This window comes from Poromitra crassiceps (genome assembly GCF_964638095.1).
Source record: "Poromitra crassiceps genome assembly, chromosome: 5".
Classification (NCBI taxonomy): Eukaryota; Metazoa; Chordata; class Actinopteri; order Beryciformes; family Melamphaidae; genus Poromitra; species Poromitra crassiceps.
The window spans coordinates 28,914,478-28,939,919 of record NC_139642.1 but is presented as its reverse complement, the minus strand read 5'-3'; the positions used below and the strand labels follow the sequence as shown (position 1 = coordinate 28,939,919).

At 45.5% G+C, this 25,442-nt stretch overlaps 1 protein-coding gene across 2 annotated transcripts in view; it reads left to right on the top strand.

The window, feature by feature from the left end:
- Window positions 1-13,226, top strand: part of pik3cb (phosphatidylinositol-4,5-bisphosphate 3-kinase, catalytic subunit beta) — an 86,436-nt gene extending 73,210 nt beyond the window's left edge. For both annotated transcript variants that reach the window (XM_083637911.1, XM_083637910.1), the window contains exons 14-24: window positions 160-281; window positions 666-809; window positions 1,617-1,716; window positions 2,807-3,003; window positions 3,169-3,278; window positions 3,966-4,044; window positions 7,139-7,306; window positions 8,067-8,190; window positions 8,378-8,523; window positions 10,274-10,406; window positions 11,318-13,226. In XM_083637911.1, coding sequence (XP_083494037.1) covers window positions 160-281; window positions 666-809; window positions 1,617-1,716; window positions 2,807-3,003; window positions 3,169-3,278; window positions 3,966-4,044; window positions 7,139-7,306; window positions 8,067-8,190; window positions 8,378-8,523; window positions 10,274-10,406; window positions 11,318-11,455 — 1,461 coding nt within the window. In that variant the 3' untranslated portion in view covers window positions 11,456-13,226. The remainder of the gene's footprint in view (window positions 1-159; window positions 282-665; window positions 810-1,616; window positions 1,717-2,806; window positions 3,004-3,168; window positions 3,279-3,965; window positions 4,045-7,138; window positions 7,307-8,066; window positions 8,191-8,377; window positions 8,524-10,273; window positions 10,407-11,317) is intronic.
- The last annotated feature ends 12,216 nt before the right edge of the window (window positions 13,227-25,442 follow it).

The window sequence follows — 25,442 nt, the reverse complement described above, 5'->3', positions numbered from 1 at the left end:
CAATTATTAAGTATGCTATCTTCAGCACCACAGGTGTATAATAGTATGGCTCATCCCACAGGTAGAACACTGACAGTCTTAATGCCATGCTTTTACCCACTGAAGTAGCCAACACAAGACCTGTGTAGTTACCACTGTGTGCTTCTGTGTGTGTCTCAGCTCCAGGCGCTGCTTCAGATCTGGCCAAAGCTGAGTCCCAGAGATGCTCTGGAGCTGCTGGACTTCAACTACCCTGACCAGTATGTCAGAGAGTATGCTGTGGGCTGCCTGCGCGATATGAGGTAAACACATGAATAGCCTCACAGAAGGGTTATATAAGATACACTCACCTCCTCAATGCTTGATTGTCTCAGATGCAACCTCCTGCATTCACATCATCATCTGTCATCTGGTACCCCGGAAAATCTTATCTGCTTCTCCTTCACTCGATTTGTCTTGTCTCTCTGGTATTCCTGCAGACTCAAAACTCTATTGATATGTGTGGTCATTTAAAATCCAGTCAAAAGAAAAGTGTTGAGAATGACAGATAGAAATGGAGAGGTAAAAGAAAAAGTAGGCATACCTTACCATCTAGTGAATCTCTTATGCCTCTCTCTCTCTCTCTCTCTCTCTCTCTCTCTCTCTCTCTCTCTCTCTCTCTCTCTCCCTCTCCCCCACACACCCAGTGATGATGAGCTGTCCCAGTACCTGCTGCAGCTGGTGCAGGTGTTGCGCTATGAGCCCTACTACGACTGTGCCCTCACCCGCTTCCTGCTGGACCGCGCTCAGCGCAACCGCAAAATAGGACACTTCCTCTTCTGGCACCTCCGGTGTGTGTGTGTGTGTGTGTGTGCGCGTGTGTGTGTGTGTGTGTGTGTGTGTGTGTGTGTGTGTGTGTGTGTGTGTGTGTGTGTGTGTGTGTGTGTGTGTGTGTGTGTGTGTGTGTGTGTGTGTGTGTGCGCGTGCGTGTGTGTGTGTGCGTGACATGGTGTACACGTCCTCATACCGAAACGACAGAATAAGTCGATTTCCGATTACTCCCGGAGACTCCCGTCTTTTCGTCATTTTCTGACAGCGGTGGTGACAGCGGGAGAGTTTCCTGGTTATATTTAGGCAACTAAAACAAATTAAATGACAGACTTCAAAACAGCTTACAGTTTTCTGATATACTACTGATGTTCTAATGATACAAAGCTGGTTGAAAATGGGCGGAGTGTTCCTTTAAGGTTAGGGGGTTATGATTTGGGTTGCGGTTAAAAACAGAACACGTCGGGATGCTAACCGGTTCTCTCGTGACGAGGAAGTTGAAAAACGAGGAGCGAGGATGACGCCTGTCAGTGAGCTATTTCATTGTCACACTGTTGTTACGTTACAGAGGTCGCCGCTACTTCCTAGTTACAGCTACTGACTCTGGCATATGCACTGCACGCATGCACTTACTCACACAACCACAAGAGATCGCATTTGTAAAAAATGTTAACCACCGTTTCAACCACCTTGAGAATCGACTAATGTTGACGTTTTCCTTGTGAGGACGGGCTGTTGTGAAAGAAAGACATGCAACACTTGACCAAAGGGATTTAGGTTCTATTGAGGTTTCTGTTCTCACCGTGCCTCCTCTCTGCTGCCCTCTGCAGGTCAGAGATCCACATGCCAGCCGTCACTGTCCAGTTTGCCCTCATCCTGGAAGCCTACTGTCGAGGCAGCATCCCTCATATTGAGGTCCTAAAGAAACAGGTAGGGCACCAACACACACACACACACACACGCACACACACACATTCTCGTACATATTTTCATCCTCAGACACACACAATTATTCAAACAGAATGCTTTATATTACACTCAACTAAAGCAACCAGGTCCTTTCTCAATTTGTCAACCACTTTTCTCCTGTGATAACTGTTACTGTAATGCCCCCATTCTCAGTTCCATACCCATCCCTACCTTCTTCTCTGGCTCTCTTCCCCTCGTAGCTGCTGTCCAGGGACCAGAATAGCACTAGTCCATTGTCAACCCTGACAGGGCTAGATTGACGGTATTTTTAGCCTGACAGAACGGCAGCAGCCTAACGCCTACCCCATCACCTTTGCCCTCTATAGCGTCGGTTGTGACAGTCACTCCTCTGGACGCTTCCTCTCGCTTCCTCTTCAGCGCTGTCATTTCTCTGGCCACTTCCTGTTTTGAAGAGCACACTGGGAGACGGCTGGGAGATGGCAATGCTGACATTTTGGGTTCGTTTCAGGAGAATGAGCGAAGCTGTCAATAACAAGTTTGCTGGCTTGTTGAGTTGTGTATGTCAGTCAGAGAAATGGTCAGTGACATCATTATCCATTAGGAATTTATCCTTTATGATAGAATTAATAGTGGAGACAGACAGGAAGGATGGGAGGTGCTTACTGACTGTACACTCAAACATTGTAAGATTGCGGTACATTCCGGTGATTCATGCGGATGTAATGACAAGCCAAATATTTTTTGGCTTGGAGTATTGTTGAAGGCATCATTTAGTGAAACATGGGCCTCATTATATATATATAAAAAAGTCAAATTGTATCCAAAATACACGAGATTGAAACACGTAGGACTACTTTACAGTGATTTCTGATCACCGCCTGAAGGCCACGTTTGGCAGCTTCTTAACCTATCTTTTCACCCCATGTCAATTGTGACAATATCACATCACAATAGTTAAATTGTGGGGTGTAGATCATGAATGTTATGTTCTTGCTCTCTCCACAATTAAACCAATGTGATTCTGAAATAGCATCGTTGTCCTAACGTATCTTTCTCGTATGTGCCATCCCCCCCCCCCCCCCCCCCCCAGACGGAAGCCCTGAGTAAGCTAAAATCGGTCAACGAGCTCATTAAGCTGGGAACCATCAAGAACGCTCGCAGTAAGACCAAGGAGGCCATGTTGACCAAGGAGGCCATGATGACTCTCCTGAGACAGAGCGGCTACACAGAGACTCTGTCAGACCTGCACTCCCCGCTCAACCCCTCTGTCCTGCTGTCCGGCCTCAAGTAAGGCGGGGCTGCGCAAAGGAGGGGGGGCATTGGTCTCAGGAAACTCCTCTGAGTAAATAAAGGTTAAAGAATATATTATATTGTTTTGTTTTTAACATTTTCCCCTTTTTTTTAACTCTTTCATTTTCACCCTCCCTCCCTCCTCCCTGGTTCCTCCCTCAGTGTGGAGAAGTGTCGGTACATGGACTCTAAGATGAAGCCGCTGTGGATTGTTTACAACAACAAGCTGCTGGGCGGAGACACCCTGGGCATCATCTTCAAGAACGGAGACGGTAGGAGCGAGGGAGGGAGAGAGGGAGGGTACACTACAATTGAAAGTACTTGAATTTATATATTTTGTGCAAGAATAGAAATTAAAGTTTTGATTATTATAATTTTTTTACTTAAAATGAGTTAGTAAATTGGCTACATTCCGCTTTCTGCATGTGTCTCCCACCGTCTGTGCGTCCTTGTTTCACGCGCCACCTGCCTCCAGTAAGTGCACACTGCACCATGAGTGCTGCATGAGTGATTGGAGTCTAAAGATGCAGGTTAAACAGCGGCAACCAAGCCAGAATGCTAGCACTAAGCCAACCTTCAGCTGAGCCTGGAAAATGTCAAAAATCACATTGTTGTAACAGTAATTAACCCTGATCCGTGTCTCAAACTATGCCGTGATGGCTCCTTGAATTTGAGGGAATTGGGCCTGAAAAGTCCTTTAAAAGTCCTTGAATTTGATATTAATTTGATGTTTTCCCTGAAAAGGGAAAAGAGGGTGGGATGGAGGGGTGAAAAGATATCACCAGGTCATGATGAGGAGGGAATACAATCAGTCTTCTTTGTGTTTCTCACTTATCAACATGTTTGACAGCCAGTGTTTCCAATGTTTTTGCTTTTAATAGCACATTACCTTCCTTTACAAGGTCTTTCCTTTTCTGTCTTCATTCTCACTCACTCAATCTTTCCCTCTCTGTTCACAGACCTAAGGCAAGACATGTTGACACTCCAGATTTTGAGGCTAATGGATCTTCTATGGAAGGAAGCTAATCTAGACCTCAGGTGAGTATTTTGTGCGTGCGTGCGTGTCTGTCTGTGTGCGTGCGTGTCTGTCTGCGTGCGTGTGCGTCGATATCCACCGAAATAATAACCCAGTACCAAGTGGTATTGAAACTTCTCCAATCAAACGATACCTGCATTTGATCCTTTTTGTACAGGGATCTAGAAAAAAAAATATATATATATGGTTTTGTTCGCAGCCAATAACAGTAAAGCTTAATTTATACTTATTATAAAGTGTCGCTCAGCACATGGTCGCAGATGAAAAATAAAGTGTCGCTCATGTTGCTGCATTTATGCTTCTCTCCTCGGCTCAACGGTCACGTGACGCTATAGACAGAGGGAGGGAGGCAGAGAACTAGTGCAGACAGCCAAGAGAGGGAATGCTGCCAGTGAACCCACGTCGGAGGCAAGATGTAACTGCAGCCGCATATAACGACACACAACTACACAACTCACCTCCTCTCTCTCTGGGAAGTTGGTCACGGTGTTCTTTGTGATTTTCACGAAGTCATACATCAAGGACATGCTGATACAAATAGCGGGGACATGTTCATTCATTTCATTTCAGCGAAAACTAAAACAAGGAAGTCACGCGCAGCCCGGCGTCTATATAGCCAATCACACTTGCGCGACATTATGTGACGTAGTCAGCGACACTAGACATTTCACCAGGTAGCAGACACCTCTCGCCGACACTTGAAAGTGTCGACTCAAGTCCTCATTTCTGTCGGCGACCGTTTCAAAAGTGTCGGCAGACGAAGCATAAATTGGGCTTAAGCGTTCTTCAATTTAATGCGACGTGTGATTGACACACTACCCCAGCAGCTACAACCAATAGGCAGTTCAGCATGCCAGGATGCATACTGGTGTTGGTACTGATATGGTCATTTTTTGAAACGATACCCAGCCTTAGTGTATATGCTATATGTGTATATGCATGCAGAAGGACAGACGTGTTTGTTCCTGCTCTCTGTAGGGAAGGGGAAGCTCTGCGGTGGGGTGCAGAAGAGGAGGGGAGACACTAAATCACCCCCCGCTAGTTTAACCTCTCACCCTTTGACGCCCTAGATATCCATACCCCCCACCCCACACACACACACACACACACACACACACACACACACACACACACACACACACACACTATCCGCATTAAATCCTAATAAGATCCACACTCTGGCTCCTTTGGAATCTCTCTCTCTCTCTCTCTCTCTCTCTCTCTCTCTCTCTCTCTCTCTCTCTCTCTCTCTCTCTCTCTCTCTCTCTCCTCTCTCTCTCTCTCTCACCCTCTCTCTCTGGGCGTCACACACCAGCACATCTGGAGCTGGGCAGTGGCGGGGTTTATTTTGACAGTTGAGCCGGAGGACGGTGCTTCAGGTTACAGGGACAAAGGTTCAGGGTTCGAGCGCAGTGAGGATGAAGACGGTGACAATGTAACAGAACCACTACGATGGGATGGATGTCGCACGTGTGTCGTTACTTGTTACCAGCTGTCCGTATATAGAGTATTATTTCAATTCTCATTCACGAAAAACTCAACAGCCGTCAAATAGAGTAAGAAACACCCTTTGGTCTCTGTGTCGGCAGTCAAGGCCGTTCCTTGTCCTCGAGGTGTGCGAGATGTGTGTACGTCGGTGAGTAGGATTGGTGGTCCATTTTGAGCCACGGGACAGTTCAGTTGGTGTGTTTTGTAAGATCAATTGGATCAATCACAGAAGGAATGGATTCAGAAGAAGATTTGTCTCGGTCAGCTCAGTTTGTAACTTTGCGCAGCTGCTGGATTCACACGAGATCAAGATCATGATCATGCAAGAAATCCATTTTGCCACGCCCTAATCTATTGGTTTGAATCAGCGTCCGATGAAGGAGGCGGTCCTACATGGTTGAAGTTAGCCCGTGATAGACGGTGATAGACAGATGGTTCATCCAATCACCTGCCAAGTGTTTCTGCCTGCCTTTTTTAACCGGGTTCCAAGATCGACTTCCCAAATGGTTCTGTGAAACAAACCATCTCTGGCAGGTTCAGGTTAGTCAGTTTGCACCCTGCAAAATGAATACCCACTGCCATCTTGTGGTGATGTCAGGAATCACAATGAATCTCAATGAAGATAAATAATGATAATAAAAGAGTATCATCCACTGGCAGAGGTGCATGTCGTCATGCACTCACAACATCATGTGTTCAAATTGAACTTTGACCTTTGTTGCACATCATCTCCTCCCTCTCTTCCATCTTTGCTGTCTCTCCATTGCACACAATCTGATGTTTAAAAAACTCCTTCTCCATTGTCTACACAAATTGATTGAATTGGTGGATTCTACCTCTTTTAACATGCCTGGAGAGCTATATGACTAAGTCTGCAAATAAAGCCTAGACTGATATATTCATCTCATGAATACATAGCGCTTCATTTAATGGAACACATATTCATGTATTTACCCAGGGTAAATTACCCTGCGTATCACATTGAAATACGGCAATATTATTGATGATGATGATGATTGTGATAATACATACTGTACATTTATTTGCCATTATTCCCAACATGCAGTCCAGTGGATATGCAGGGAGATTGCACTAAAGAAGTCTGAAAATTGCCATTATGCAACCCCCCCCCCCCCCACACACACACACACACACACACACACACACACACACACACACACACACACACACACACACAGCCAAAGTTCTTGGTATGGTGCTAAAAATGGTGTGTTGACGGGGGTTGTAATGCCCCTCATTGGTCAATACATCAGATCAGTAGCCCTACAAACAGTTGTATGAGTATATATTTTTCTGTGTTTTGTTATTGTTAATATCTACACAGCCTCCTTAAGAAATGTGTACATTTATTGGGATGTGTGATTGTGTGCATATTTACAGTTTTCCCCACATTGACATAATGTACACAGTATAAGCTATGACCCAAAATGTGAATGTATAATAAGCTTATTTGACTATATTTATTATATGCCATATTTCGTCTTTTTTTTTTAATACCAATCCGACAAATACTTGGGTGTGGATAGATGCACAATAGGCTGATTGATACCATCCAGCTCTTCTCTTTCCTTTCCACACATCACACAGAATCGTGCCATACGGTTGCCTAGCGACAGGTGACCGGGCGGGGCTCATCGAGGTGGTGTCATCGGCGGATACAATTGCCAACATCCAGCTGACGAGCAGCAACGTGGCGGCTGCTGCTGCCTTCAACAAGGACGCCTTGCTCAACTGGCTCAAAGAGAAGAACACCGGGTAAGATGACGTTTGGATGTGCCCTGGAGGAACTGCATGTAAAGTTTCCTTCTTCTGTGGTCAGAACTATACAAAGAATGAATCCCTGGGCACCCGGCTAGTGCTGCGGTAGAGTCCCTGCCTGCCAACACGGTTCGTGCCTTGTGTTACCTCCGGCTTGGTTGGGTGTCCATACAGGGATAATTTGGCCGTGTCTGTGGGTGGGAAGCCGGTGGAGTATGTGTCCTAGTCGCTGCACTAGGGGCAAATGGCCAAGTGCAATTGGGGAGAAAATGGGGGGAAATCAATAATAATAATAAGGTGTGTAGAGGTAAAAAGCAATTCCCAGCAACGGTACTTCCAGCTTGGTCAGAGGTTCCTACAGACACAGTTGGCTGTGTCTGCGGGTGGCAAGCCGATGGGTACGAGTCCTGGTTGCTGCACTAGTGCCTCCTCTGGTCGGTCAGGGTGCCTGATCGAGGGGGAGGGGAACTGGGACGAATAGCATGATCCTCCCATGCGCTACGTCCCCCCAACATGTGTTGGTGGAAGCATGCTAGTCTACGGCAGAGGCGGTGGTGCAACGACCGCAACAGCAGGGAGAATTGGCCAAGTACACCTTGGGAGGGGAAATAATAATAATATACAGTGTGTGTGTGTGTGTGTGTGTGTGTGTGTGTGTGTGTGTGTGTGTGTGTGTCCAGCTGTCTGTGACTGTTGTGACTGTTGTGAAAGTGGTGTAAACCCAGTGGAAACTGATGTGCATTGTTGATATTCGTAGCGATACTCTGGACCGGGCCATTGAGGAGTTCACCCTGTCTTGTGCAGGCTACTGTGTAGCCACCTACGTCCTGGGGATTGGAGACCGCCACAGTGACAACATCATGGTCCGCAGCACCGGACAGGTCAGGCAGACAATGCAACGTATAAAGACCCAAAAGTCATGTCATTAATTTTGTTTGACTTTTGACTTTTTTGGTCTTCTCGTTTCCTCTGTGCTCACTGATTGGCCTTTGTGTTTCCTCTGTGCTCACTGATTGGCCTTTGTGTTTCCTCTGTGCTCACTGATTGGCCTTTGTGTCCGTCCATCAGCTCTTCCACATAGACTTTGGCCACATCCTGGGCAACTTCAAGTCCAAGTTTGGCATCAAGAGGGAGCGCGTACCGTTTATCCTCACACACGACTTCATCCACGTCATCCAACAGGGCAAGACGGGTAACACCGAAAAATTCGGCAGGTTTGTTCCTCTTTTTATGTCGTCCTCTCATCAATCTCTCTCTCATCAATCTGTCTCTCTCTCTCCATATATCTACCCTGCTTGATACTGGTAACTACACATTTGAAAGTATAGCCAGGGTAATGCTTTATATTACAGCTCACTTTTTCCATACAGTGCTGTGACACAGTGGATTGTGTTGATATCAATAGGCCTGTCACTCCTCCCTGCTATTGGCAAAGAGCATTATGTAGCTAATTAACTAGAATTGTGATCCATTAGAGAGAGGGACAAGACAAACTTTATTTTCACCAGACCTCAACCTTGTGTCGTACCTGGAACTTTACTTTTACTTGGTAGAAAGAAAGGGCATCTAGACCAAAGAAGCCATCAAAGCATACAGTATAAGCCTGGATTCATACAATTACTTCTCCAACAGCCAAGTACAAAAACGTTGGTACTTATAAAGAGACAAATAGATGAGACAAATGTGTTGTTTCTGGACACATTAGAGCCAGCCGGTCCCTTCAGAGAAACTATTCTGCTTGGGTGGGTTATGGCTAAGACGAGCTAGTTTGCAGTTAGTCTCAACGGCAGACCCATGAGTTCTTACGCTGATACACAACGTTACTGCATGCTGCAGATCTCTCTCTGGGTCTGGGACACTTTCCCTCAGCCGGCTGGTTATGGGAGGGAACCGTTTACTTGGCCAGTCATATGCCAGTGGTGGATTCAGTCCTCCCCAATCAGTAACGACTTTGCGATCAGACGACACGGGAGGCGCAGCCCATTTTTCGAACCGCTCTCTCATCGGTGCTACGACCTGTCACTCATTCAATTTCAACTCGCCTTGGCACAGACTCACTTATGTAGCATGTGGAGCGCAGCGATTCAACGTAATATTTGAGTCTGGGGAGAGACTAGTTTGCAGTGGGCATTGCAACTACATGACGGGGTATGCAATTGAGTTTTTGTAGGTAGGCTAGGCTATTGTCGGCTATGTTTTGTGCAGTTCTCATCAGTGATTTCACAACTGTACACTATGCCCGACTAAACTTGAATGTCTTGTTTTTATGCCTCCGCCGGCGATAGCCAGGCCGGAGGCATTATGGATCCGGGTTGTCCGCCCGTACGTACATATGTCCGTACGTACGTATGTCCGTACGTACGTATGTCCGATGTTCGTTAACGCGATATCTGAGGAACGACTCAAGGATGACGACTCAAGGATGATCTGATTAGATTTTGGTGGTCAAAGGCCAAGGTCACTGTGACCTCTCCAACGCCATTTTCAAGCTTGTTAACGCCATATCTCAGGAATGCCTTGATGGAATTTCATCAAATTTGTCTCAAACATTAACTTGGCCTCAAGGATGAACTGATTACATTTTGGTGGTCAAAGTTCAAGGTCACTGTGACCTCACGAACGCCATTCCCAAGTTCGTTAACGCGATATTTCAAGAACGGCTTGATGGAATTTCTTCTGATTTGGCTCAAACATCTGACAGCAAGTCACCATGCAGTCGCTGCTTGCACCTGCTGTCCGTTGGGTCAAATTTCAGGAACACCTTGCCAACTAGTATCAGAGAGTGCAGTACATATCGAAGCTTTAAATTCTGTATTAAAAGTGGTTGAAAGTAAAACAGTCCTGCTTAGCCACTGTACAGTGTTATAACGACGCCTTGCAATATTACTAATTGTGTGCATGTAATGATGTGTGTGTGTGTGTGTGTGTGTGTGTGTGTGTGTGTGTGTGTGTGTGTGTGTGTAGTTTCCGTCAGTACTGCGAGGAAGCTTACCTAATCCTGAGGAAGAATGGGAACCTCTTCATCACGCTGTTTGCCCTCATGCTTACTGCTGGACTGCCTGAGCTCACCTCCGTCAAAGACATCCAGTACCTAAAGGTAACACACGCACGCACGTGCACGCACACACACACACACACGTGCCTGCTGATTGTATACATGATTATATACATACAGTATGTGAGTGTAAAGCAGTGTAAAAGCAAAGACTTGATATTTGGTGCCTCAAAGTTGAGTTTTGGAGATTTCAAATGTTTTGTTCTTGGATAGAGCTGCAACGATTAATCGATTAATTGTCAACTATTTTGATAATCGGTTTGAGTTTTTGTTTGTTTGTTTTTTAGTCAAGCTTATCTGATTCCAGCTTCTTAAATGTGCATATTTTCTGGTTTCTTTACTCCTCTTGACACTAAACTGAACACCTTTGGGTTGTGAACAAAACAAGACATTTGAGGATGTCATCTTATGCCTACCCCACACTACAGGATTTATTTATTAATTAATCGTTAGTTGTAGCCCTGTTCTTCGATACTGTGTTATAATCTGCACCTTGTGGACCGTGAGTATTTCTCAGTAATGACCATTTGCCTCAGGCAGATAAGCTCATGTGTGCTTTGGGTGTTATGATGAGGATTGATTATTAATTCGGCGGCACGGTGGCTCAGTGGTTAGCACTGCTGCCTCACAGCAAGAAGGTCCCGGGTACAAACCCTGGTCCGTCCCAGGTCCTTTCTGTGTGGAGTTTGCATGTTCTCCCCGTGTTCATGTGGGTTTGCTCCAGGTGCTCCTGTTTCCTCGCACCATCAAAAACATGTACTGTCTGTTAGGGTTAATCCTCCTGTCAGTGTGTGTGAGGCACTGGCAGTTCTAACTGGAGTTCCAAGGGACAGCAGTTGAAAATGAGCCATCTGGCTAACACTGGTGCATTTACAGTCATGTTTATTCATGTGCATTGTCCCTCAAATAAATAAATACATTTAATAAATACACCCCACCCCCCTCCTCCGCAGGACTCTCTGGCACTGGGCAAGACGGACGAGGAGGCGCTGAAGCAGTTCCGCCAGAAGTTCGACGAGGCCCTCCGAGAGAGCTGGACCACCAAAGTCAACTGGATGGCCCACAACGTGGCCAAAGACAACCGCTCCTAGAGCAGCCGGGACCCCTACAGGCCAAAGGTCGCAAGGACACCGTGGGGGAGTGGAGGAGAACAGGCGGTCGAGGGGAGGGGGGGGGGCAGGCTGTCCCAAGAAGACAACCACCCGTATTTAAAGAAGGGAATCTAGCGGTCTATCCCAAACATGAACTGATGCACGTGCATATACACACACACAGAGTGTAAATCCACTCTCATAAGTGTTCAGTTACTCTGCTCCCATATTTACTGACTCCTCCTCGCCTTACATCACTCTGGCATGGTGCCTCCAAATGAAATAATCCAAATTCAAGAGCTCGTGACAATTGTGCGGAGTGGCGGTGGGCTAAGTGGTTGCATGTTTTGCACAGGCACAGTACGAGAGGTAGCACACAGCCAAAGGAAGGGAATGAAACAGCCACCCAGCCACCCTGCTGCACCAAAGCTCCAGAAATCACCTGCGTGGGATTGAGCGGGCTGACCTACTGATCAGGGGGAAAGGGCGTGTTTGGGTCGTCCGCTCACGTCAGAGGGACAGTTTCTGCCCTGTCCGGACTCGGAAGGGGCCCGCACGGGTTTGGCTTTGACCGCACAGCACCACCAAGAGGCCCCGCCCCCAAACTGTTTTAAAGGACGGCTCGCATAACAGATGGGTGCAGATAGATGGAAGAAGAAAAAAGACGCCCCGCCTTCCCCCCATGTCTTAAGATGGCATCACACCACAACGTGCACAAAGCCCGCGGGAGGGAAGTCTCGTTCGTGTGCCTCAAAACTGCGAGAAGATTGTATTTTGTTTTTGTTTTTGTTTTTTTGCCACTTAAGATTTTATCCTGAGAACTTCTATGTGCCAGACTACTTTATTAAAGAATGGTGAAAGAGAGACATAAACAGTATCAGAGGAAGAAGACGCCCTGAGCCTGCTGTTCTGATGTCGGAAGCAAAGAGGCCAAGCCCACCATTGAACACTGGAAGCTTTTTGAGAAAGAGATATTATATGAGATTTTAAATGTTTTAAAATCTCCCTTTTTTTATGAACTAAAAACTTTTTTTTTTTGTTTCTTTATTTTGAAATGACTGTATTTTTCTTCTTCGTTGTCAAATCAAGAGCATTGTTGGACAAAGGGTCATTTTGAATATCTCCTACGAGTTATTTTCACTACCCAATGAACTTCGTGTCTTAAATAAGGCCTCGCCTGAGGATGTCGGCCTTTGAAAGCGCCACCCGACCCACGCTAACCACCCTGACGAAGAGACTCACGGAGAAATAACTGAAGCATATAACATGCCTTTTTAGGACCAAAACAAAAAAGCAAAATGTTTTAGTTCTTTCGTTGTTTATATTGTGTTTTTAATTGTGTGTTCCAAAATTGAATGTCCGTGCAAAGTATGTGCCGCTCTCTTTCTAAGTGTATTTGTTTTTATATGAACAGGTATGGGTGGAGTCTGGGCGGCGGTCTGGGAGGGATTTATCAGTAGGGAGGTTTACCCTGCGATGCGAAGCTACTTCCTGGTTTCGACATAAGGTGCTCCTCTGGCATCTGCATCTGCATCTGTGTTTGATTTTTGTGCAATATCCATAAATGAGTATATGAACCGTATATATTAGTATGAACCCTTGGGCCCGAGCCTAAGCCTATAATGGTTGTCACTGTGGGTTTATGTGTGATGCTGCTGTATTTCGCACCGCTAGCCTTCAAAAGTCTCTCAGACACTGGATATTGTCAAATGTACAGGCTTTTATTGTTTCGCTGGTTTTTTTGTTTTCATAGGAGTTTTATTAAAGTTATTTTCCACCGAGCTGCGTTTCCCCCTGTGGTCCATTCCTGGTTCTTCTTGTGGTTTGTATCCACTCAGGGCAGCGCCATAGATCCAGTCTCTTGTGTTTTCAGTACTGTGATGAATGCTTATTGATTCCAGAGCGGAGAAAGTTGCCAGCGCTCACATTCTTTGTGCGAGGGAGAGCGCGAGTAAAGAAAGGCTTTGTGTAGGAGAGAGACGTCACGTGAGTCATGTCATCTACACCCCCTTTCATACACTCAAACAATAGTGCTGGATGTGTACCTTTAAGAGCACAATGGCTTGCCACTGGGACAATACCCTCTAATGTACACCTGTTGTTCCCCTGACTTAGCTATTTATTTGAACCCTATGCACATAAAAGTAGGGATGCACCGATATGAAAATTTTGGCCAATACTGATAACCGATATTAACATTGCTCTTATGGCCGGCGATGATCTGTATAAAGACACATTTGTATAATAATCAAATTGTGTACATACTGGAAAAACACATGTAAACACTGTGAATTTGAAAAAGTTATGGATTTCCTTATTTCCAAAACATTTGGAAAAGCCCATAAATCATAGATTTACCGCATTGTTTCCTCTCAATGTGAACATTTTGGCTGATACCGATAACCGATATTAACATTGCAACATCGGCCGATACCGATATGAATGCCGATATATATCATGCATCCCTACAGAATCAGAATCGTTTCAGGAGCTTGGCACTGCTGCTTAGCTTAAATGTAAACCTGGGAACACGCGTTTAGTTTAAACTTGGGAACCTGTTTCGGCGTTGCCTCTGGTTATGTAACGTTTGCCGACTTGTTTCATAACCCTAACCCTAACCCATTCATAAGTAGAATTGAAAAGGTATTAAGCTCGGCAGGAAGTCTTTAACCGCCATGCCATGCACCATGAAACTGCTTTGTAAGTGGGCCGCCATCTGAAGTCCACTGGTTTTGTGATGGAGTCAGGAAATGGGTTTCCTCTCACGCCGTGGGGCATTTTGACACGGTGTCGTCGGCCTCAGTTATTGCTCTTTTATTACTGTCAACTACATTACATCATCTGCTGCGAGCTGCGTGTGTTGTTGACTGGTTACATAACACACTGGGGGAGGGTTTGCTCATTCAGATCTGGGAGTTCAAACAACTAGGGCTGTTAGGTGTAAATCATGGTTTACTATTGAGTCAGACAAACGGAGGGGTGGCTCAGTGGTTAGCACTGTTGCCTCACAGCAAGAAGGTCCCGGGTTCGAACCCCGGTCTGTCCCAGGTCCTTTCTGTGTGGAGTTTGCATGTTCTCCCTCTTTGTGTGGGCGGGTGCTCCAGGTTCCTCCCACCATCAAAAGACATAGAGGTTAGATTATTAGGGTTGATACTTCTGTTTGTGCCTCTGACCAAGGCACTGGCACTCGACCTGGAGTTGGTCCCTGGGCTGCCCACTGCTCCTAGTTCTAGGAAGGTTCCTTCTAGTAGAGGATGAGCCAACCGCTCCAAGGGACAGCAGTTGAAAATTAGCCATCTGGCTAACACTGGCACATTTACAATAGACCCTTTTCACGGTGGCCATGTTCCAATCATGGAAGTTGGAAACCCTCATTAGTGTTTTGCTTGCACCTGTGTTTACCCTGCCTTTTCGACACAAAATGGCCCCCATGAAAAGGGTCTATAATGTTCAATAATGTCCATTGTCCCTCAAATAAATAAAGATAAATGTGACACTCGTGGCTAAACAAATCACTGCATTCAATGAAGGGGGAAAATGCAGCAAAGCTATAAAATATGTCTACTACAATCTGGCAAGTAGTTTGCACAACAGCCTGGGAATTTTGAAAGTATCTTTGTGTATTGAAAAACAAGGAACAGAAGCAGTACACATAGCATGCATAGTGATAATGTGGATGTCTGTGGCTATCATTTAAATCTACCCGTGGTTGTTCCCTTCACCTTTGGTTTAGTAGTGCACCATGGGGCATGTATAAATGACCTCACCATAGATACTGTAGATATTGATGACTTCCTTCTGTACTGCTGCCTCCACACTCATGACACAGTCATGTATGCATTTGTCCCTCGTACAAGCTTTTCTTTTTTCTTCTTCCAGTTGAGTTTACCTTCAGCTCTGCACCTGCCCTCTTCAGGTTTGGACGTGTGTGTTTCTACCACTTTCCATTTCTCCCTTGACATCACTGAACCAAACAGGTGGCCGGCTGTCTTAAGATGACTGCATCAAACACACAGGCGTCCAATGAGAAAGCAGGACGTGTGCTTTTCCAGTCCTCCGATGACGCATCCGTGACACTGCTTTCCTCAGTCTCTGCTGTTCCAAGCATTGGGTGGAAATGGGGTTAATATTAATGGGGCCCTCTGTCACACACAGTCAGCCATGTACATGTGATTATGCATCTTTACTGTTCATGTTTTTATAGATTGTACATTTTAGCACAACACATTTGAGTCAAATAAGCTGCGATATGGTCTAGAAATAGGCTACCTTCACGGTCCAGTCAAACAAGGATCTGTTAATATAAAGTTACCCAAATTAATATAGCTGTCAGCATTGTGGAAATTTGAATAATGCCATTTGAGACAGATTTAGAATTCAAATCTACTAAATCACCTACATACAGGTTTAAATGAATGCTCTGAGTGGTCGACAGTATGCATAGTTAATCAGGTGTGCTGGAAAGGTTTGCTGTTGATTTGATTGATTGGTTAGATGGTACAATCAAACAAATAATTGTCAAACCTTTCGTGACAGAGTTGAAATCACCTTTGAAACCTTGTTAACACCTAAACTGATATACCGGTAAATTACTCTAACCATTAGGCACATGTGATCGCCCAGTGAGTCTCTCAACCTCAAACCCACAGCGTCTATTCAAAGGACTGACAGCAACAATGAGTCCTAGTTCCCACTGCAGAGTTTGGTTGAGCATGAGTATGAGTATGATGTAAGCAGGCTGGTAGAGCAGCCAATCATATTTGGTCCTGTCTGACTTTGATGTGGTACTGGTAGCAGGGTTGCATGCTGGTTCGCATGTTTGATGTCCTACATGAAGAGGACCACGTTATTCAAGCTAAAGCCACATGCTACTGGAAGTGTAAGAGCCACGTAACAGCCATTGCTAGTGAAATCCTATCAATGTGTTACGTCCTCAAAATTCATCCAGAGTTGACATCATTATTGCTTAGAAGGACTCCAGCATCCAGCAGGTGGAGCCACATCACATCACTCAGCCCATGAGCTTCTCGCTGGTGCAGTCAGGACTTGGAACTGCTGATCAATGAAGATAACCTTTTTGACCTTTTATTACTGACTTTGGACCTTGAGCTTACCATAACTTTGCTCCGCAAACAATCCTCACAAATATCCAACAGCATGACAGTGGATATGACATTTTTTGTTTCAGCCATCTGTCTGTCAGTAGGGTGGAAGAGTGAGGGAGACGGTCCTTCTTTCACTGCATATTCAGGTTCAAGCCACTGTCTCACTATACTGTAGATGGAGTGAATTCACATTCAATATTCAGAAATATATGAGATAGTAATAGTATGAAGAAAAATAAACAAATAATTTTGACAATTTGCAGGTAAACATTCATGAAAAGTGTCCAACAGGTTACAGATACCAAACAGATACCTTCATATTTTGGGGACATAATGTTCATTAGCATATTGATCATATTTTCAGAGCCAGAAATGTATGTCATATAAATTGTTGAGTGTCCTTTAGCAAGACACTGAATCCCTACCAGCTCCAGGTGTCCTGACCCTGAAGCTGACCCTGACCTCTGACCCGTCTGTGTGGTGGGAAGGAATACCCCGACAAGGAACGTGTTACATCACGTCATATTATCTAATGGCTTCCCTTCACCCGCCATGTGACGTCATGCCAACACTGAGCTCCATAGGGCAAACAGTGAAACACCAGAGGGGGGGAAGCAACAACACAGCTATAGGCCCTTGTTCACACAGTACGCCTAACGTAAGCAGAACTGAAGCTTGAGGCAGGCTCACGCTGAGCCGTTCACACAAGAAGCCTTCTCTTTTCCTCTCAGCGCCTACTCGGCACGCCTTGAACCCGCCCACAAACTACCATTGACTTCATGCCTGGCTTGACAGATCAATGCTCGGCTTCAGCACGCGTCACGCTTGGAATAGGCGTGAAGCCTGAGCAATCGCTTGAGCGAGGCGTGAGCGGGGCTTCGGCGTGACACGCGCGCGGGTGGTGTAAACGGCCTCGCCTGTTAAATGAAACTTGTGGGTTCAGCGTAGGTAGAGCTTAGGTTGAGCGTTGCTTTGGCGTACTGTGTGAACGGGGGCTTATACATGACGCGTTGTGCTTTAAAGACCCATTCCGTCAATTGTCACTGTTACTGACGCCGAGAGGATTTCTGTCCACCGGCCAAAGCTTTCGGGCTTTAACAGAGCAAGCCCACCTTCATGACTGACTCACACCTCCCTATGGAATTCCACCCCCTCACAGGGTCCCCCAGTCCGCTGCCACAACAGCACTCATGAGATGTTTGTGTATGGAGGACGGACGCATACTCACTTCAGAGGGAGGATGTGGGGACTGAAGGCTGCTGTGGGGTTTGTGTGTCTGCCTCAGAAAGGCATAAGCAATGTCTCAGTCTGTGCCAGTGGACGTACAGTAGTCCTTTTCAAAACCTGTGGGCGTGCTAACTCTACAGCTACATCACTTATTCACAAGGCCCATATTAAAGGTGTGTTCACGCGCCTGTTCGGAGGGAGGGGAACTCGTTGGAACAGCGTGATCCTCCCACGTGCTATGTCCTACCGGTGAAGCTTCCCCTGTCAGGTGAAAAGAAGTGGCTGGCTAACTGCCCATGTCTCGGAGGTAGCGTGGAGCCAGTTTCGGCTCTCCCCCGATCGGCAGAGGGTGGAGCAGCAACCAGGATAAATAAATTAAAATGAGCACTAATGGGGGATAAAAATGGGATAAAGGTGTGTTCACTACCAAAATCCACCCTAAACTTCTACCTCTTTGGGGAAAATGTCCAGCCACTTGTTGTCTAGTAGACAGCCAGGTCTCGCTCCACACCGAACTCCTCCATCTTCTTCAGGGGGGCATAGATGAACTTCAAGTGTCCGCGGCGCCTCACGTCCCTCTGAGTGAACACCTCCAGCACCCTGCTGAACGTGGCCTTGCTCTTGGCTTTGCTGGCCATGAGCTCAAACAGGCCACGAGCGACTTGTCCTTTTTGGGCTCGACGAAGTCTGCGGGCATGAGGCGGGCTGCCGTGGAAACGCCTCAGCACCTACGGGTGACAGGTTGTTTTATTATATGCAGTGGTGTAATGTATTTAAAGCCCTTGGAAACCCAAATCCACAATAACACAATCACAATGACCTACAGATGAACAACAGAACATCACACTGACCTACAGACGAATAACAGACCATCACACTGACCTACAGACGAACAACAGACCATCACATTGACCTACAGACAAACAACAGACCATCGCACTGACCTACAGATGGACAACAGACCATCACACTGACCTACGGATGAACAACAGACCATCACACTGACCTACGGATGAACAACAGACCATCACACTGACCTACAGACGAATAACAGACCATCACATTGACCTACAGACAAACAACAGACCATCACACTGACCTACAGACAAACAACAGACCATCACACTGACCTACGGGTGAACAACAGACCATCACACTGACCTACAGATGAACAACAGAACATCACAATGACCTACAGACAAACAACAGACCATCACACTGACCTACGGATGAAGAACAGAACATCACACTGACCTACAGATGAACAACAGAACATCACAATGACCTACAGATGAACAAGAGACCATCAGACAGACAACAGAACAGACCATCACACTGACCTACAGACAAACAACAGACCATCCAGTGGCGGAGGGTACACCGGGGCAGAGGGTGCGCCCGCCCCGGGCCCACTCGTCAGTGGGCCCCCATCAAAAAACAAAAACCATCTGCGGTGGTGCTGAACCGAGGGCTGTGCCTCGGTGCTGAAACATCTGAAGAGGCCTGGCTGGCAACCTGTGTTTTTTCTTTTTCTTCTTCAGAACAAGCTTGTCTGTAAAGTGGCTTCACTGTAGGCTTTCTTTGAGATAATATTACTTGGCTCAATGAGTGACAAATTGTGTTTTCGGATATAGGGGCTATCAGCTATTTTACAGTTGTGACTTAAAATGACTTTATTTAATAAAGTCAGTGGTGTGAGTGTGAGAGGAATTCAATCAATAGACAATAACATTGGTGTGTTTAAAATGAGACATTCCACTAAATATGGCTAAAACAGATTCAAACATGCAAAAAAGGCAAATTTTTCTTCAAGGCCGGCGGCGTGGGCCCCCCTAAAAGCTTCGCCCCCTCTGGGCTGATAGGGTCGCTCCGCCCCTGAGACCATCACACTGACCTACAGACAAACAACAGACCATCACACTGACCTACAGATGAACAACAGACCATCACACTGACCTACAGACAAACAACAGACCATCACACTGACCTACAGATGAACAACAGACCATCACACTGACCTACAGACAAACAACAGACCATCACACTGACCTACAGATGAACAACAGACCATCACACTGACCTACAGACAAACAACAGACCATCACACTGACCTACAGATGAACAACAGACCATCACACTGACATACAGACAAACAACAGACCATCACACTGACCTACAGATGAACAACAGACCATCACACTGACCTACAGACAAACAACAGAGCATCACACCGACCTACAGATGAACAACAGACCATCACACTGACCTACAGACAAACAACAGACATCACACTGACCTACAGATGAACAACAGACCATCACACTGACCTACAGATGAACAACAGACCATCACACTGACCTACAGACAAACAACAGACCATCACACTGACCTACAGATGAACAACAGACCATCACACTGACCTACAGACAAACAACAGACCATCACACTGACCTACAGATGAACAACAGACCATCACACTGACCTACAGACAAACAACAGACCATCACACTGACCTACAGACAAACAACAGACCATCACACTGACCTACAGATCAACAACAGACCATCACACTGACCTACAGACAAACAACAGACCATCACACTGACCTACGGATGAACAACAGACCATCACACTGACCTACAGACAAACAACAGACCATCACACTGACCTACAGATGAACAACAGACCATCACACTGACCTACAGACAAACAACAGACCATCACACTGACCTACAGATGAACAACAGACCATCACACTGACCTACAGACAAACAACAGACATCACACTGACCTACAGATGAACAACAGACCATCACACTGACCTACAGACAAACAACAGACCATCACACTGACCTACAGATGAACAACAGACCATCACACTGACCTACAGACAAACAACAGACCATCACACTGACCTACAGATGAACAACAGACCATCACACTGACCTACAGACAAACAACAGACCATCACACTGACCTACAGATGAACAACAGACCATCACACTGACCTACAGACAAACAGCAGACCATCACACTGACCTACAGATGAACAACAGACCATCACACTGACCTACAGACAAACAAGAGACCATCACACTGACCTACAGATGAACAACAGACCATCACACTGACCTACAGACAAACAAGAGACCATCACACTGACCTACAGATGAACAACAGACCATCACACTGACCTACAGACAAACAACAGACCATCACACTGACCTACAGACAAACAACAGACCATCACACTGACCTACAGATGAACAACAGAACATCACACTGACCTACAGATGAACAACAGACCATCACACTGACCTACAGACAAACAACAGACCATCACACTGACCTACAGATGAACAACAGACCATCACACTGACCTACAGATGAAGAACAGACCATCACACTGACCTACAGACAAACAACAGACCATCACACTGACCTACGGATGAAGAACAGAACATCACACTGACCTACAGATGAACAACAGACCATCACACTGACCTACAGACAAACAACAGACCATCACACTGACCTACAGATGAACAACAGACCATCACACTGACCTACAGATGAAGAACAGACCATCACACTGACCTACAGACAAACAACAGACCATCACACTGACCTACAGACAAACAACATAACATCACATTGACCTACAGACGAACAACAGACCATCACACCGACCTACGGATGAACAACAGACCATCACACTGACCTACAGATGAAGAACAGACCATCACACTGACCTACAGATGAAGAACAGACCATCACACTGACCTACAGACAAACAACAGACCATCACATTGATCTACAGACAAACAACAGACCATCACACTGACCTACAGACAAAGTTTGACCTTTTTTGTGTGTGTTTAACCGATGGGTTCCCAGATTGGTTGTTGACTGACTGCTGTGCTAGCTCAGTGGTTGGGTGGCTGCAACCGGCCCCCTTATGTCAGGGTCAGTCTGGTGTCTGTTGCCATGCCAGCATGTGACAATATTACAATTTGCCACTCCGCTCTCTCACTGTTTCACATTGGAGTGAAACAGTGGAGGCTGCAGGAATGAGAGCAAAGCTTGACAAATAGCCTATCAATGCCTAACTTGAAATGGTAACACTATACAGTAAGGCCTGCTAAATTAAGGGTTGGTTTGAATGCTTATTAACCCTTAATTAAGAGTTAGGCCCAACTAATGTGTCTAGTATCCCAATCATTTAGGCTACTGCATGGTGTTCATGTTAGGGAAGAGATGTTTGTTCCCATAGGCATTACAGAGTAGTAGCTACTGTTGTATATCAATTAATTTGGCTTTTGGACTTGGCTTGTTTCAATGGCATTTAAAATAAGCTTCTTATAGTCTGTTCACTTCAGTAGGCCTAAAAGCCCAGTGAAACAAGGACAGGTTCACAAGTAGGCCTATATGACTGAACATGACTGCTTATTAAGCAACTGTTTAATTTAGTGACCTTTATTGTAAAGTCTGTGTTACCCCCTTGAAATAGTTCAGGAAATCACAATTTTGCCAACAATAGAGGGAGCACAATAAAAGGAATGTGGTTTGCAGTTTTCCTTCCTCAAGCGCTTTGGTGGAACTGACCGGTCCGGACCTGACCCACTGACAGCAAACTTTCATGGGAACTTAGGCGTTAACTTCACCAGTGTTGGGCAAGTTACTTTCAAAATGTAATATACTACACATTACTAGTTACTTTCATTTGAAAGTAATAAGTTACAATATTATTGTCTGTGTAGAGTAACTCATTACTTATTACACTACTTTTGCATTACTTTTACCAAAACAACAGCAGCAGCAGAATGACATCGCCACCCCGGAACCATCCCGAAAAATAATTTCAACCGCCTTGAAGTCAGTGTAAACAATCCAAAATTCTAAATGTTATTATTTTCCTTTGTTATTGTCATCTATAGTGGTCATTTGCATAAAAACACACGTTTTGATTAGGAAATGATTGTATCTTTTTTTAAATACCGGTATGTGCTTTGATTTTTTTTTTATTACTCGATTTGTAACTTGAGTTACTTGACAAAGTAACTGGTATAATATTACTGAAATCCTATAAGTAATAATTATTATATATTTATATTACTGAGTTACTGCTAAAAGTAATATATTACATGAAATATGTTACTTTTGTAATGAGTTACCCCCAACACTGAACGTCACACACATACATATCGTCATACAAATGTTTAAATGTAAAGATCTGTGGACCCACATAGGCCATGCCCACATTACAAACATTCCTCACTAATCAGTAGCCTATCAGTAATCACGATATGTTATCCCGTGTCCTCTCCAATAAAGCCAGTATCACTGCAGTGAGCCATTTTGTGTCGAAAAGGCAGGGTAAACACAGGTGCAAGCAAAACACTAATGAGTGTTTCCAACTTCCATGATTGGGATTTGGAAACCCTCATTAGTGTTTTACTTGCACCTGTGTTTATTCTGCCTTTTCGACACAAAATGGCCCACGTGATTGAAAAGGGTCTATTCCGTTTAGGTAAAACATTATTATTTTTCCATTCATTCGACCCTGACACACTATTCCATAATACTGTAACGAATCAGGTATTCGTCCAAGGAACCGGAGACTTATCGTTGGTACAGGCTTTTATTCTTGGCTTCACATACAGCTCCTAGCGGTAGCTTCGCTGCTAGCTCCACACACAACCAGCCAGCTCTCTCTCATACACAGACTGACTCCTGCCTCGAGACAGGAAGTGGCACTAAGAGCGTCTAGTATGCTGCCTTCACTTAATGTCGTAATCCCCACCGACATGTCAAACCCTGGGTCGCTACAATACACTGCAATGCTGCATGCTTTCCAACAACGCCTTCTATACAGCAGCTGACGTAGGCGTGGCATCGTTATGAAACGAAGCTGGGCTGCACTCTCTATGAAGAAAGTCGAAGGCGACGTTTTGACAAGTTGCCAAACTAACTCTCATTCTCAATAAGACATTTTGTGCAAAATATCCTTTCATGGGCTACCTCAGATGTCACTTTATAGTCTCAATGTTGTATCTGCAACATAGGACGCTGCGTTAGTGCGTACATACAGTGCATGCATATATGCCTACTGTGATAAAACCTTTAACTAGGGCAGTTAAATGCTGCCGCCACCTGGATAAAACCAGTATTTGGCTTAATGTCACAATCAAGAGGCTGAAAGAATCCCACACAGCACAGGAAACAGGGGGGCAATACAAAAAGGTCACTTTATTAGCTAAAATAAGTTAAGGCAATGGCAACCAGGTCATGATCAAACAGGAGGAAAGCTGACACAGCCAATGGGCTGGGACGTTGTGGTTCAATAACACTGCACACTTTATAGCACAGCAAACACTAGGCTAGAAATACAACCGTCTAGCTTACACTGCACACTGGACAGTTAAGGCAACTGTAAAACACCCCACACATTAGAGCTAGATATAGAACGGACTAGCTTTAAGCACTGCAAGCACTGCACTGGAAACAGGCAGACACACGTGACGTCACTGCACACTTTGAGCCCGTGGGCTAATAGGAAGACCACACACACCCCAATCCCACCAACAGGCTGGCCCTCCCCACTACTTCCAAATAGACAGCTGGCTGCATATGCAATTCATAAAACCCTACTAAGAACGTAGCTAAGATGAAATAATACAGAGACAGGACATACACATCAACATTAAAACATGTAGGTTAAAGTGTTGTGTGGGATTCTTTCAGCCTCTTGATTGTGACATTAAGCCAAATACTGGTTTTATCCAGGTGGCGGGGCGGCATTTAACTGCCCTAGTTAAAGGTTTTATCACACTGGTGGCAGCGGTGGGATATTTGACCTTTAAAATGTCGCTTCTGGAGGCTGATCCCCAGCAGGGCGGGTCAAATGGGCAGACTGGGCCGGTGGTCGCAGCAGGTACACAACCCCATCTGCCTAATACGCTTTCCACCCCCCGGCCAGTATTTATGCCAGAAACCTTTACTGGAGTGGGACGTCAGTGGACGGACTGGTCTGAGCAATTTGACTTAGCTGCAGATGTCAACAATTGGGATGATTCCCTTAAACTTAAATTCATATGCCTACCATACAATGTACGGTTACATACTCATCACGCAGCATATTGCGCTGCTTATGTGATAAACCAATCAATTAAACTGATACTTGTAGATCTAGGACGATTAACGGTTTCCATGCAGACCCTCCTCAAACTCATTTATGTAATAACAGAGCGAGACGTGGTTGGACTCCACTTACTTCAGTCACCATGCTGGAGACAAACAACATGGGAATCCACGTGCGGGGGCTGACACAAACAACATGGGAATCCACGTGCGGGGGCTGACAGTTGTATATAAAACGAAGGACAGCCATTTGGACCAATGGGCTTCCGTTCTTGGGACACCATCACGTTTTCCATGGAAACCCCGGAGCTTCCAGCCAATGGGGAACAGCTGGGGGCGGAGTCTGAATTGAGGTCACCCATCGAGCGCGAGGATTCGCTAGTGGGCCACTACCATGGGGCCACTCCAGCGCGAGCCTAGGAGGAACCGTAGAATACTCTGTCAAGCCGTCAGACTGAATAGGCTCCCAGATTCAGCCCTCTCTAACCAAGGATATTTACTTTGATTTCGTCTTT